Source organism: Mastomys coucha, unplaced genomic scaffold (assembly GCF_008632895.1).
Source record: "Mastomys coucha isolate ucsf_1 unplaced genomic scaffold, UCSF_Mcou_1 pScaffold21, whole genome shotgun sequence".
Taxonomy (NCBI): domain Eukaryota; kingdom Metazoa; phylum Chordata; class Mammalia; order Rodentia; family Muridae; genus Mastomys; species Mastomys coucha.
The window spans coordinates 169,834,896-169,851,122 of record NW_022196904.1 but is presented as its reverse complement, the minus strand read 5'-3'; the positions used below and the strand labels follow the sequence as shown (position 1 = coordinate 169,851,122).

The window sequence follows — 16,227 nt, the reverse complement described above, 5'->3', positions numbered from 1 at the left end:
ATAGGGACTTCTTTGGACCACCTGACAAGTCCAGGGCAGAGACCTGTGCATGCCTCTTGCCTTCCACTTAAAGCTAATGTCCTGCCTATGTCCTGAAGATGGAGATGATGTCATGGAGTTTCCCCATCAGGTCTCCCTTCCCGGGGCGGGGAGCACACTGAGTGGATCTCTTCTCATTGCTTTCCACCATTACACATGTTTCTAATTGGCACATATGGGCCAGTGGTATGGGCCAGTAGTTTATTGTGGCTGCTGTAGCCCAGTTTTTAACCCTAAAACTCTGGACACAGCTTTTTTTTTTTCCCTGTGAATGTCAGCACCTTTAAAGGAAGAACTTGGGAATTTTAGAAATAATCACAAGGAACCTATGTGTGATATCTGGATTCCTAGGCTCTTGGGAAAGTCCTGCAAGAGAAAACTCTGATGCTTGGAAAACTAGCATTGGTCCCAAGGGACAGAGTGAAACCACCCATCAGCTTTAGAGCAGGAAGTCTCTGCTAAGAAACTAAATTTTTTTTTCTGTCTTAAAATAATATTGAAAGCCCTCTGACTTTGAGAACAATACTAGAATCCCCATGGACAAGCAGACCAGAAGGACAGTTGTAGTTTAGAGATGTTATCGCCGGAGCTATAAATCAAAATAACAAAACAGGCTTATAGATTTTAGGGAACCTGGGACCAGACAGATGGCTCAGTGGTTAAGAGGGTATATGTAAAAGGCCAGCTCCAGGGCTGGGGATATGGCTCAGCAGTTAAAAGCACTTGTTCTTGCAAAAGATCTGGTTTTGATATTCCTGACACCCACATGATGGATCACAACTACTCATAAATAACTCCAGTTCCCTGGAATCTGATGCTCCAGGTATAGACATACAGGCAAGAGCAACACTCATATAGAAAATAAGTAAATATTAAATTATTTTTTGAAAAGTAAATTTAACTTCCAGGGAGATGTGATACTTTTGGCCTCTACAGGTAACTTTGCCTGCAATCATGTGCACATCTCCCCTTGCACCCCCCTACACTCAAAGATAATAAAAATAAATCATTAGAACAAAAATTTGAGGAAACATGTCAAAAACATATGATAGTGGATCAATTGATAGTTTTGAAAATACGATGAATATAAATACTTCTTGGAGATATTACCAACATCTGTGAGACCATAAGAAAACTGTCATTTCTCCTGGTTAAAAAAAAATACATAGGTGCTGCCTAAGCTACTGGTGTCTTCCTCCTGTATTTATAATCAGAGGAATTGCTAAATTCCAGTTGGAGGTGAATAAAAATAAAGATATGAGCTTATAAATGGCTCTGAAGATAAAATCACTTGGCACACAAACATGTCAACCTGAACTGGATCCTCAGAATCCAAGAAGGAAGGAAGGAAGGAGAAAACTAACTCATGAAGGTTGTTATTTGATCTCCGCATGTAAACACTCTCTTTATCTCTGTCTCTGTCTCTATCTTTGTCTCTCTCTCTCTCTCTCTCTCTTTCTCTCTCTCTCTCTCACACACACACACACACACAGATAAATAATTAAAAGAAAGTAAAGACACAATTTGCATAAATTTGTTTTCCTTTACATTCTTGGACTCTGTTGGCTAGTTTTATACCAACCTGACATGGAGTCATTAGAGAAGAGGGAACCTCAACCTCAGTTGAGAAAATGTCTCCAGCAGATTGGCCTGTAGGGCCTGTGAGCAAGGCAGTGATCAGTGATTGATGTGGAAGGGCCTAGTTCACTATGGATGGTAACATTCATGGTTGGTGGTCCTGGGTGTTTTAAAAAATCAGGTTGAGCAAGCCATGAGGAGCAAGCCAGTAAGCAGCACTCCTCCATGGCCTCTGCATCAGCTCCTGCCTCTAGGTTCCTGCCCTGACTTCCTTTGAAGATGGGCTGTGACCTGAGTGTTGTAAGCTTGACTAAACCTTGTTCTCCAAAAACTGCTTTTGGTTGCAGTGTTTTACCACAGCAATAGAAACCTAAGACAGACTCTGTGACTTGTAGCTGTGGACATTACACAAGTTATGAATTCTGGTTTGCTTTTTGAGACAGGGTTTCTCTGTATTATTCTGGCTTTTCTGGAACTCAGAGATCCCCCTGCCTCTGCCTCCTTGGGTGCTGAGATTAAAGGTGTGCACCACCATGTGCAGCCCCTAGTTTTAATTTTTAAACATTTAGCAAAAAATAGAAATTATATTTATTTATTTATTGTGAATATTGTGTGAGTCTTTCTCTCTGTGTGTGTGTGTGTCTATGTGAGTCTCTCCCTCCCTCCCCCCTCTTGTGTGTGTGTGTGTGTGTGTGTGTGTGTGTGTGTGTCTGGGAACTGAACTCGGGCTGTCCAGCTTGATGGCATGCACTTTTTACATGCTGAATCATTTTACCAGCCTATATCCTTTAAATTTAAAAAATGTGGTTATATTATTTTTGTAATAAAAATGTACACATAGGGGAGATGCAGCTGAGGCTGTGTCCACGCTCAGATAAAATACGGTGCCATCCACTTAGGATGTTCAATGCTCACAGGCTAGGCTCAGAAGTTTAGGGAGCTTTGTGTGTGTTAATGGCTAGCATGGAAAACTGAAGACAGCCACAAAATGCAAGGCCAGCCTGGGAAGAGCAGCCAATCAGCCCAGAACACAGCTCCATGCAATGTCATTAAACAGGATAAGGGAGCCATGTCTCCAATGTAGGATTTCTGACTGTATTAAGGACCTCCCTCCCTCCTTCCCTCCATCCCCTCCCTCACCTCTTCCCTTCTTCCCTTCTCTCTTCTCCTTCTTTCCTTCCTTTCCCCCTTCCTCCCTCCTTTCTTCCCTCCCTCCCACCTTCCTTCTTTCCTTCCCTCGTCCCTTTCTCCCTTTCGTTCATGAGAAAATATTATAAGATTATTGCCCAGTAGAACTTCTAAAGTGTCTGCTCTAGAGCAGGTGAGATGGCCCATCAGGCAGGGTAGGTTGCTGCAAAGCCTGGCGACTTGAGTTTAATCTGAGGAATCTACATGGTGAAGGAGAGAACAGACTCCCCCAAGAGGTCCTCTGACCTACACAAAGCTCACTTTCTTTCCCACTTCTCTAAATTAATGTTAAGTCTGTTCCATCCCACAGCACACAAGACCCATGCAAGTTTAAGCCAGTCAAAATCCCAGCACAGAGACGGGGAAGCAGGCACCGAGACCCACCCTTACCCAAGAAGCTATTTGTGACTGAGACGTGTGGGGAGAGGCAAAATCAGTTTCTTTTCAATAGAGTGGTACTGGGTTTATCAACAACATCAAGGGCAGTCTACATGCTTAGAAGTATTTGTCAATTGGTGTGTGTGTCGGGGGGGGGTTGGTATCAGTCTTTTTTTTTTTCTTTAAAGAGTGAGAAACAACGTGAAATTGAATGGGTAGAGGATCTGGGAGGAGTTAGAGGAGGGGAAAGAATGTGAACTTTTTTAATTAAAAAAAAAAAACCCTGATCCAGGTACAAGTGAACCCCAAAAGCAAGGCTGTGTATCAATGCAGAGAAATGAGCAGTCAAGCTAAGGTCAAAGAGCAGGGAGTCAAGAGGCAAACCATCTAGCAGAACACGTGGAGAGTGAAGGAGTGTCACCCTGTGCAGACAGGGGACAGTGAAGAAGGCCTACTGGCAGCAGTGCCACACAGGGGTGTGCTGAGGCCCTGAAGTCACACATACATACACACACACACACACACACACTCACACACACACACTCACACACACACATACATACACACACTCACACACACATACATACACTCACACAATACACTCACACAATACACACACACTCACACACATACACACACATATACACAGGCACATAAACATATTTACATGGTGCATACTCACAGGCACACTCTCACACAATGCACACACTCACTCATACTCACACTCACACACATATATACAAACACACACACTCACACACACATACACAGGCACATGCACATATTCACACAATGCATATTCACACACACACACTCACACACACATATATAGGCACACATACATATACAATGCACTCACACACATACACGAACATGTGTATATAATCATACACATACACACATGTACACAGACGCAGGCACATACACTAGCATATATTCACATAATGTACACACATGTACACAGGCACATGTACACACACATATATATTCATACAATCCACTCAGAAACACATACACACTTGTACACACTTGTAGTCACATGTGCACACATATACACATACAGAACATAAACATAGAGCAGTTTTATTTGGGAAGAGAAAGAGGATAGTGGAAGGTTAGACTCAAAAGAGTAAGGGGGTGTGAAATGGTCAAAGCACATTATACATATGAACAAAACTATAATCATGAAATCCATAATGCTGCACCATAAGTATATGTTAATAAAACTTTTAATTTAGAGTAACATAAAACGTTCATGTGTAACATGTGATTGCATTTTTACTTGGGGTGCTGATAAAGTTTATGACTTCTGCTGTCTTGGATGTGGTTATAACTTTGTAAGTTTGTTCCTGCTCCTAGAACTATAATTGCACTTCACACGGCCATCTTGATTTAGAAGCCTCGCTGACTTCACACACAGTGAAACTCTCTGCATTCTTTCAGATTTCTGTTTATATACATATCACATGTCATGATCTGCTACACTGTACTTGGTAATGTAGAGTCTGTATTAATTGCTTATTCTGCCCTTCTCCTATGCTCCATTTTTTACAATAAAAATTACTGTACACAATGTACACAAAAATTGTTTACAATAAAAGTATAATATATAAAATAAAAATTAAGCAAATAAGAGGAGGAAGAAGAAAAGGAGGAAGAGGAGGAAGAGGAAGAAGAGGAGGAAAAGGAGGAGGAAGGAGAGGAGGAGGAGGAAGAAGAGGAGGAGGAGGAAGAAGAGGAGGAGGAGGAGGAAGAGGAAGAGGGGGAGGAAGAGGAAGAGGAGAAGGAGGAGGAGGAAGAGGAGGTAGCCTGAGAAAACAATGTTCTGGAAGGAAACAGCATCTCCTGCTGGATGGTCAGTCCCTTACCTCCAAGGAAGACCAGCTAGAGTATACACACACGCACACACACACACACACACACACACACACACACACAAACACACACACACGCTAGCATCTTAGTTCAAAAGTTTCATTACAAAGCCCACGTACAGTTCTAAGGTGTTCAAAACTGAAGCAAAAGTGAGTCAGGACCGTGGTGCTCACAGTGAGGATCTGAAACGTTTGGGCCTTGGGGTAGAAGTTTCATCTCTGAAACAGACTTGTTTGGCTAGAGCAGTGGGTCTCAACTCTCCTAACGCCATTCGCAGTCTCAACCCTCCTAACACCATCCTCATGTTGTGGTGATTCCCTAGCCATAATGTTATTTTCATTGCTACTTCATAACTGTAATTTTGCTACTGTTAGGAATGGCAATGTAGATATTTTTGGAAATAGAGGTTTACCAACCACGGTCGCGACCCACAGGTTGAGAATCACTGGACTCCTTGCCACTTTTCTTTTAATGGAGAATGAGCTATCAGTGTGTTTCCCAGGTTAATCCCTTTAAGCCGAAGTTCTTAAACTAAAGTAATCACCCCTCCAGCTTCCTTAGTAGCTAGAATTACAGAGACATACCATGGTGCTCAATGGAGAAGATATTTTAAATTCTTTTAAAATGATCTAATTAGACCTGTTCAGATCTGGAGACATGCACACTCTGTCCTCCCCATTTCCATCTGTCCTAGTTTCAGCTGGCTCCTTACACTGGTCTTTCCTGCCTGGCTTCTGAAGGTGATTGATTGTACAACTCTTGGATTGAGCTTCTATGTGATTTTCAGTTACAGAATGTGTATTCCTGAGTCTAGGAGTCCAGAGATGTCTAGGGATATGTAGGTTCAGGCACTTCTTAATTTAATTAAAAACAATTTTTCTGTGTCAAGGTTTTGACTGCATATTTGTCTATGTATTATGTTCTGCCCTCAGAGGCCAGAACAGGGTGTCAGAGCCCCTGGGCCTGGAGCTACAGCCGGTTGTGAGCTGCTGTGTAGGACCTACCAATGGAACCTGAGTTCTCTGGAAGAGCAGCCAATGCTCTTAACTGTGGAAGCCATCTCTCTGTCATCCCCTTGGGCACTTTTTAAAGGAATCCACTCCTGGACCTTTAGCATCTGTACGTACGTATCATTCAAACAGTCAGGTTTGCCCGAAAACAAGAGGACAACTGACTTCCTGCTCTCCCTCCCCCGCTACACTTTCCTCACCGTGTTGATTTTTGTCTTATACAGAAAGATGCAATTCTCACCCACTTATCATCTCCGAATGACGCTGGAGGCCAAGTGAAAGGGATACCTAAGAGTGTGCAGAGTCTGAAAGAAAGTCCCGAGGAAGAAAAGGAGACAAGGAAACACCATTGCATCTACCTAGAAAATACTTTCAAGGTAACAGTCACTTCCTCTTCTTTTCTCTGACTTTTTCTTTCTTTCTTTTTTTTTTTTTTTAAAGATTTATTTATTATTGTAAGTAATTACACTGTAGTCTTCAGACACACCAGAAGAAGGCGCCAGATCTCATTACGGGTGGTTGTGAGCCACCCTGTAGTTGCTGGGATCTGAACTCAGGACCTTCGGAAGAGCAGTCAGTGCTCTTACTCACTAAGCCATCTCTCCAGCCCCCTGACTTTTTCTTGATTTCTGTCTATATTGAAGTAAAAATTCAAAATCAAGATGGCCATCATAGGGGTGAGAATAAAATGATTATATGAATTTTTTTATAAAAAAAAATCAGACTTTTTTCAGACAGAAATTAAGTCTAGAAGTAAGGCTGATTGCTTCAGCAGTGGGGTCTATTTTGCATATAATATTTGTAGGTATATAGATATACATAAATGATATAATAAGAATTATATCCTGTAAATGTTTCAACTTGTGATACGATTTTTACTGTACTTAAGAATGTAGAGAGAGGCTTGGGAGTACAATACTCAAGAAGTTGAGGCAGGAGGACTGCTGTGAATTAAAAATTTGTCTCAAAAGAAAAAAAGTTAAAATAGAAAATGCATGAGAGGCCAGCCAGCATGGTAGCTCACACCTTTGGTAAGAGGATTGGAGTTCTGGGCCAGCCTGGGTCATTATAATAAGGTATCATCATTTTAAAAAAATGAGAAGAAAAAAATATGAGAGATACATAGGTTTTCAAAACCTTGATGCTCAAGCAAAAAGAGTCTGAAGACACTTCCTGGGGGATCCTGGACCCATCGACAGAGGCTGGAGCTCGAGCACAGAACTCTTGCATGATGGAAGAGAGAAAAAAAAAGCCCTTTGTCACCATACGTTCACGACACACTGGGGTCTCAGGGCTGTTGCAGTTGGACCCCGGACCCCAAGTACTCTCCGTAAAGAGGACTATGTCACCTATTATGGGACTAGCAACCCTAATGGCTGGCTCCGGAGTTAAGAGTCTCACATTACTCCACTTAGAACAAAGGGACAGTCCACATGGGTACAACTTAACAAAATGAAGCTTTAGGTTAGTGGAGAAGAGAAGCTATTGTTCTGTGAACTAGAAATCCCCAAATCAAGTGTACCAGCTAAGGGATCTCCGTCTTCAAACCCTGGCTGTGCAGCAAGTCATCTGAAAAGTCCAGATGACGTGAAGTTCCCTGTCCCCCAGCCCATGGCATGGCCCTAACCTGCTTAGCCAGAGAGGAGTACCTTTTGTTTTAGGATGTCGACAGGTGTCTGATGGGCCTTTAGCTTCTTGTTTTTGAGAAGCACTTTCCTTCTAAGTTGGTCAGGTGAGGGAAGCATTGGGTCATCTGAGAAATCGGTCTCGAATAAGAACTTAGCCACCAGCTTTTCTCCAAACACACTCTACAAAGTATAAAGGAAAGCATACCATCAATGTCCTCTACCTCTACTTGATAAGTACATTTATAGTTCTTAAATATACTGGATATCTCAGCCTAGTTGAATTGTTTTAGAATATCCCAGGAAAAGGAACTGAAGAAGAGGTTGTTTATTCTCCTGGCAGTTTCCTGCTGGAAGGAAGGGATGTGTTGAGGGCAAAGGGGAAGACCTAGGTCAGACTGGAGAGGGAACCAGCTGTTACGGCTTAGGAAAACACTCTGGAGTCTGACATATTAAGGGAAAGCAAGCAGAGATTTGATGAGCAGCTGCAGTTCTGTAAAACAGGGTTTAATTTCCAGTAAATTCAGAAGCATAGAGCATAGAAACCTTGGAACAGACAGAAGAGATGAGAGGCCACAGGGAGGGAGCATTTATTCCAACCATGGATAAAGGATAGATAGCGGGCTGGTGAGATGGCTCAGCGGGTAAGAGAATTGACTGCTCTTCCAAAGGTCTTGAGTTTGGATCCCAGCAACCACATGGTGGCTCACAACCACCCGTAAAGAGATCGGACGCCCTCTTCTGGTGCATCTGAAGACAGCTACAGTGAGCAGGGCCGGAGCAAGTGGGGCCAGAGAGAGTGGGATCAGCAGAAGGTCCTGAGTTCAATTCCCAGCAGCCACACACATGATAGCTCACGGCTATCTGTACAGCTACAATGTACTCATACACATAAAATAAAATAAAACAAATCTTTAAAAACAAAGAATAGATAGCATTTTCACAAGGACTTATGAATGTTGGTTCCCAGTACAGATTGTCTCTCTTAAGGAGGTCATAGGTGGAGGGTAGACACAAGATATCACTTAAGATAAGGGCAGAAAATACGACATTTTTTATTTCTAGTTATTTTTAAATAAACAAGAACAAAAACAAACAAACAAAAAAGCCAACGTGTAGGCTAAGGCAATATGAAAATTCAAAGTTTGTTTTTTTTTTTATTTATTATTATACATAAGTACAGTGTAGCTGTCTTCAGACACACCAGAAGAGGGCGTCAGATCTCATTACAGATGGTTGTGAGCCACCATGTGGTTGCTGGGATTTGAACCCAGAACCTTCAGAAGAGCAGTCAGTGCTCTTACCTGCTGAGCCATCTCGCCAGCCCCGAAAATTCAAAGTTTTGTTGGTATTCATACTGGAGTACATTCCCATGCTAGTGGTCTCTCCTTTCATGAGAACTCTATTTCTACAAATGCTTCTGTCGCTGGAGAATGGGGGGCGTGTCTTATGGAAATCTGCTCTTTAATCTGTCTGCATTACATTTTCCTTGTACAAGTAAGCTTACTATTAGTAGAGAAAATGTTCAGAATTGTCTAAACTTGCTAAATCCCTATAGTATAGTTTGGGTCACAACAATATGTGACTTTCCCTGAAACAGCTTTGGTTTTTTTCATGTACAGGTGACATCTGGTATTCCTGCTGGTACTATTAGGAGTATTGAAGAACTGGTCTGTCCTTACCTCCCAGGGCTTCCTGGAAAGGGTCAGGAGACCAGAAAATAGTACCTATACCCTTACAGACAAAAAGGGGGACCATTCTAAAAAAAAAATCCAAAGCTCTCTGAGCATTGTCATTTTTCAGGTCTGTAGAACCCTGATAATACATGCTTCATGACTAACATCCAGCTGTGTTGTGGTCTACATGTGCCCCATGGAGATACTAACAATAGCTAAGAGTTAAGAGTGTCTTAGATGGAGCTAACCTTGAAAATTTCTGCCATTTTTCGTTGTTGAGGCAAGGAACAATGGTTCTCAATGGATATGATGATTGGCAGGTCAGAGGTGATGAAGGCACTGCGATCGATGGCTTCCACCACTTCCTGTGAGACCCAAACAGCTCATTAGAGTCAGGCATCTGTTGCCATGGTCAGAAGGTTAGTACTCAGCCACAGAGAGTGTCTTAACTATTGCATCTAGCAGGTTCTGGATAAAAGTGGTTTTTATCTTTTCAAAAGTACAGGCATCTTTCTAGATTCATGGGAAATTAATTGCAGGACCTCTGCAGGTACTGCAATCGATATGATGCTCAGATCTTACATAAAAATGGCATAATATTTTACATATCATACTTACACGCACATCTATCTTCTCATGTACTTCAACTAATCGCTAGCTACTTAGAATCTCCAGTGCAACATGAACACGTTGTTTCAAAAATAATGACAAGAAAAAAAAACTATTCAAATTAATTATAGACACAATTTTACCACATTTTTGGACCTATAGTTGTATAGTTGTATCCATGGATATAGTACCCATGGCTAAGGAGGGCCAAGTGTATTTGGAAACTAAGCAAGAGACTAGGCTATTTTGTATAAAGACATTACACTATTCATATTGAGTCTTGTTCCCATACTACAAGGAACAGCTATTACTATGTTAAACGGGAAAAAGTCAGTATATATTAAGAAAGAATACTGTAAGTAAAATACATTGCTTTTGTTATAGTATATGATATAATATTAATATTTGGAGCAAAAGGGTGTACATCTTTTAATGTGTATCCATAAACATAGCCATTCACTAATATACAATGCAAGAGTTTTATGAATGATAAATAGAAAAATGAGTTGAAGAAAAAATGCATGTTAGCTATTATCTCATATTATCTCATCTATTAATATTCCTTCTGAGCCTAGCCACAGCTCAGAGGAAACTGATGTTACATATTTTAAGACCTTCTGAGTGAAGAGTAACTACATAGCTAAACTAATAAACTATGTAGATTATAAAATAATCTAATAAGGCCAGTCTTCTGGAAATCTATTTTCCCAGGTGGAACTAGTACTCTCTACTTTATAATGATAATTACTTAATTATCTCCTGACACATAATACTTTCCTTTGTCAGTAAAGACAGCAGGATTGATGACCTTTAATTTGTCTAGGAAGAAAACAACCCGTTTTTGTTTATCATTATACCATGTGAAAATAAATAGCAACAATATCATTATGTTCCAACATGAGGTAACAGTTATTAAAATTTTAGTTGAATAAGGATCTGGTAAAAGCTCTAGATCAAATCCTAGAAAAAATGAGCCTGTTTATGCCACTATGTACTGCAAACACTGAAAGTCTTCCAGATCTTGTGCAAGGGCCTCTGACTTAAGGTACAAGGACCTCTGACTTAAGGTACAGTTCAGCAGAGCAGGTAACTTAAATGAAGACAATGTCCTGTGATTTGATGGGAAGCATTACCTTGAAAGGGATCTTGGTTGTCAGTGTATGTCCATGATAAATGATGGGCATCCCATCATCTCCATCCCAGCAGTCCAGCTCTATGCTTCTACATCCTTGCAGAAGGACCTGTGTGATCAATGAATAAATACATCTCAGATGATCATTGGGAGATAAAACCTCAAGCTGAGCTGAGCACACAGATTCACATCAGTCAGCATTTGTGCTATGGGTATTAAATAAAATATACATATCTGTCATTTTGGCCAAAGATCACAATTAATATGGGCTTGGGATAGAAAGAACGAATCAAGCTAAGAGAACTGTTTGCCAGAAATGAAGATTTTGGAAGGTAAAGCAGATATAAGAACATGACATTTTCTTTTTAAAAGTGTTTTTTATTCTTTGACATGGAACATTTAAAAATTAGAAGCCATTCTCTCTGTGTTACCTCAGACACAACCCCCCAGTCTCATTTCTCCTTAGCTCAGCAACAGAATACCAACTGCAACCATCCCCCACCTCCCAGATCTTCTATGGATCCCACAAACCATCCCCTCCTAACCTCCTTCCCCTCACTGTTGGCTGAATCCTATCTCCCATCTCTAGCAGGCCACACCAGTCAGAAAGACAGGTAGGATATCTGTAGACCTCTTCCAAAGGACGGATCATCCAGACAAAACTAAACAAAAAATACTGGAGCTAATAGGTGTTACAAACCAAAAAGATCTAACAGATATTTACAGAACACACCACCCCCACACAAAAGAATATACTTTCTACTCTGCATCTCATGGGATGCTCTTCAAAATTGCCCACATACTTGGACACAAAGCAAGTCTCAACAGACAGAAGAAAATTGAAATAACTCCTTACATTCTATCAGACCACCATGGATTAAAGCTGGATATCAACAACAGGAAATTTAAAAATTAACAGAAACCAAACAACTCTATACTGAATGAAAATCAGGTCAGGATAGATAGAAAGAAATTAAAGACTTCCTAAAATTCAATGAAAATGAATAGACAGCATACCCAAATTTGTGAGAAATAATGGAAGCAGTGTAAGGAGAAAAGTTCATAGCACTAAGTGCTTACATAGAAAATTGGAGAGATCTCACTCATATTAGCAACTTAACAGCACACCTGAAAGCTCTAGAACAAAAAGAAGCAAGCACACCCAAGAGGAGAAGATGGCAGGAAATAATCAAACTGAGAGCTGAAATAAATAAAATACAAAGAAAGAAAACAATACAAAGAATCAATGAAATGAACAGTTGGTTCTTTGGGCAAATCAACAAGATAGACAAACTCTTATCCAACTAAGGATCAGATAAAAAAATATCCAAATTAACACAATCAGAAATGAAAAAGGGGACATAACAACAGACACTGAGGAAATCCAGAGAATCATAAGAATATATACTTTAAAATCCTGTACTCCACCAAATTGGAAAATCTAAAAGAAATCAGTAATTTTCTCAATTGCTACTTCTTACCAAAGCTAAATCTAGATCAGATAAATATTTTAAATAGACTTATATCCTCTAGTGAAATAGAAGCAGTCACTAAGAGTCTCCCAATCAAACCAACCCAAACAAACAAACAAACAAAAAGAAACCAGAAAAGCCCCAGTGCCAGACCATTTTAGAGCAGAATTCTACCAGATCTTCAAAGAAGTGCTAACACCAATACTCCTCAAATTATTCCACAAAATAAAAACAGACAAAAAAATTGGTTTTATGATACCATAGTTTCCCTCATAACCCAAACAGCGTAAAGACTCAACAAATAAAGAGAACTATAGACCAATTTCCCTTACAAACATGGAAGCAAAGGTACTCAATAAAATACTTGCAAGCCAAGTCCAAGAACACATCTGAAAGATCATCCACTATGATCTATTAGGTTTCATCTCAGAGATGCAGGGATGCAATATATTAAACAATCAGTAAATGTAATTTACCATATAAACAAACTGAAAGAAAAAAACCTACTTCATTAGATGCAAAAAAGGCCTTTGACAAAATCCAACACCCCTTCATGATAAAAGTCCTGGAGAGATTAAGGATACAAGGTGCATACCTAAACATAATAAAGGTAATTTACAGCAAACCTACAGTTAACATCAAATTAATTAGAGAGAAACTCAAAGCAATTTTAGGAACAAGACAACGCTGTCCACTTTCTCTCTATCTATTCAATACAACACTTGAAGTGTTAGCTAGAGCAATATGACAACTGAAGGAAATCAAGGGGATACAAATTAGGAAGAAAGAAGTCAAGGCATCACTATATGCAGATGATATAATAGTATACATAACCAACCCCCAAAATTCTACCACCTTCATCAAAGTGGCTAAATAAAAAATTAATTCAAAAAAAGGTCAGGGGCTCTCCTACATATAAATGATAAACGTACATCAAATGATGTATAAACTTTGCTCACCTATATTCTCTGGCTTGTTGAGTAAAAGTGGCTGATGGCCAATTACTGCAGAGAATAGAGATAGGTGGGGCTTCAGTCCCCTGGCCGGGGGTTAAAGGTAGGGAGAGGACTGCAGGCAGAAAGGAGAGGGAGGAGAGAGAAGAAAGAAGATGGAGAGTCAGGAAATGGCCTGATGGTGCAAGCCCAGCACACACAGGCTGACTATTGGGAAGTAACTTTGGGAGCACCGCTGGGAAGCAGCCAGTCTAGAGCAGAAAAATAATTTAGGGGTAATCATCCAGTAATTGTGCTAAAGCTGATTAAATAAATCAATAGGACTCTGTCCTGATTATTGGGGGCTGGCCAGGTCATAATAAGAACTAATAGAGTTGTTAAATATCAAACAACACTTCTCCATTGCTGGTGGGAGTGTAAACTTTTACAGTCACTGTGGAAATCTATATGGAAGTTCTTCAGAGAGTTTTGAATCAATCAAGACCCAGCTATACCACTCTTGGGCACATATCCAAAGAATGACTGCAAAAACAATTGCTCAACTATGTTTATTGCATCTTTATTCATAATGACCAGAAATGTTGGGTATATACCCAAGAGATTTTGTGGGCAGACTGGGGATGGGTGGGGAAAGGAGTTGGGGATAAGGTGTGGGTGAGGTAGAGTTGGAAAAGAGAGATGCTGGAAATTGGGGACACATTTGAGGAGTGCTGTGGAAACCCAGTGCAGTGGAAACTTCACGGAATTGATGAAGGTGTTCCTAATGAGCTCTCCTAGTAATGGTGCATATGGAGTCTGGCCATCTCTTGCAGCTAGGCAAGATTTCCATTTGCAAGACTAGGTAGCACTTAATTGAACTCTTGGTGAAGAGGTTCTTATGGAAATCCCCAAATCACCCAGGCTATTGCTCTCTGCAAACTGACAGTGGGGTCCCATTGAGGAGGACAACACTCACACAACTCATTGAACATAGAGAAGTCGAGCTGGTGTCTAAATAGAGCCCTCACCCTTATGTTCTAGTCTGTTTGGTGTGGGAAGGTACTCTGTAGGCTACTGAAAGAGAAACATGGATATCAACCCAGTGACAAAACCTTTGACCTACAATCTGTCCTGCCTGTAGAGTGTGCTAGGGTAATGGCCCGGAACTTGTAGGAGTAGTCAACCAGTGTCTGGTTTGACCTAAGGTCCACTTCACGAGAAGGAACCCACACCCAACCCAAGAACTAAAGACTAGATAGTCCAGAGACCTAGGGTAAAACAAGACGCTACTGGTTTAAAAAAAAAAAACAATAATTTCTTTCTAATGATATTCTGCTATACTCATAGATCAGTGCCTTATCCAGTTATCATCAGAGAGGTTCCCTCTGGCAGCAGATGGGAACAGATGCAGAGACTCACAACCAGACATTATGTGGAGTGAGAGTCTAAATTGCAGGTCTTCATCAAATCCTTCCCATCAGTGCTCAGGGAATCCCGTGGAAGAGGAGGCAGACAAGAGCCAGAGAAAATAGAGGATACATAGCCCTCTAAACCAACTAAGCAAGGCACACATGAGCACAGAGACTGAGGCAGTAGGAACAGCTCCTATGAGGGTCTGCACCAGGTCCTCTCTGTATATATTACAGCTATTAGCTTACTATTTTGATGGGACTCCTGACTGTGAGAAAGAGTGGGTCTCTGGCTCTTGCATCTATTCCTAGGACTCCTTCCCTCCACTTAAGTTGCCGTGCCCAACTTTAATATGATCAGTTTCGCTTCATCTTGCTATATTTTATTTTGCCATGTTTGGTTGCTATCTCTTAGAAGCCTGTTCTTTTCTAATGAAAGACAGAAAGAGAGTAGATCTGGAGGGGAGGGGACGTGGGGGAAGAACTTGGAGGGTTGAGTGAGGGGAAGCTATAACCAGAATATATTGTATGAGAAAAGAATCTATTTTCAATAAAAGGAAAATGTAAAAAAAAATGCAACTAGTATAATCTCTGTCTAAGGAAATGTCGCTAGAGGTGAAGATGCTGAATTAAAGTCTTGACCCCTAATAAGGTGACTAAACATTTATATAAATCAATATCCAATCTTGCTATAACCTCTTTCATTAAGACCCAACGAGAAACTGCACCGAGAAAACATCTTTGTTATCAAAATGTAGCATGTAAGAATAGAAGCAAAGAATTGCCAAAGATTGCCTGGCCGTGTAAGCCTGGAATTGCATCCAGAGCAGAGACAGTAAATAGCCCATAAGCTCCCCTCTTCCCTAGGCATAGCAGGTACCGGTGGTCACTCACATGCTGCCGCCCACCCACCAAGCCTTGACATATTATCTCAGCCTCTTCAGCAGACTGCTGCAAGAACCTGCCTGAGATGCAGATGAGATGGCATCTATTGGCTACCCTGGATCTCAGGCTGGAAGCAGAACTCTCAACACACTTTTGTGGACTACAGCTTTGTAACATCTGTTTGAAGCAATGCCATCTTTCCCTAGACTTGTCTGTAGACTATCTTTAAAATTATCACATCATGAAAAGGTGGCCTAAGACAAGGAGTTGATTATCTGCAATTGAGCTGATACAGCGTGACTTGAGAGTACATGCAATTCTTTCCACATGACAGTAATCCACTATTGGGATGCCCTGGCCTCTAAGAGTTTCTGCAACTAAACATAGCAGAATGTGCAGGATTTTTTTTTTTTTTTTTT

The 16,227-nt window shown here is 40.7% G+C and overlaps 1 protein-coding gene across 3 annotated transcripts in view; it reads right to left on the bottom strand.

The window, feature by feature from the left end:
• The window catches only part of Plce1 (phospholipase C epsilon 1), a 304,329-nt gene that overhangs the window by 40,993 nt on the left and 247,109 nt on the right, over window positions 1-16,227 (bottom strand). For all 3 annotated transcript variants that reach the window (XM_031390225.1, XM_031390227.1, XM_031390226.1), the window contains exons 17-19: window positions 11,112-11,219; window positions 9,618-9,734; window positions 7,718-7,876 (exon numbers count right to left, since the gene is read on the bottom strand). In XM_031390225.1, coding sequence (XP_031246085.1) covers window positions 7,718-7,876; window positions 9,618-9,734; window positions 11,112-11,219 — 384 coding nt within the window. The remainder of the gene's footprint in view (window positions 1-7,717; window positions 7,877-9,617; window positions 9,735-11,111; window positions 11,220-16,227) is intronic.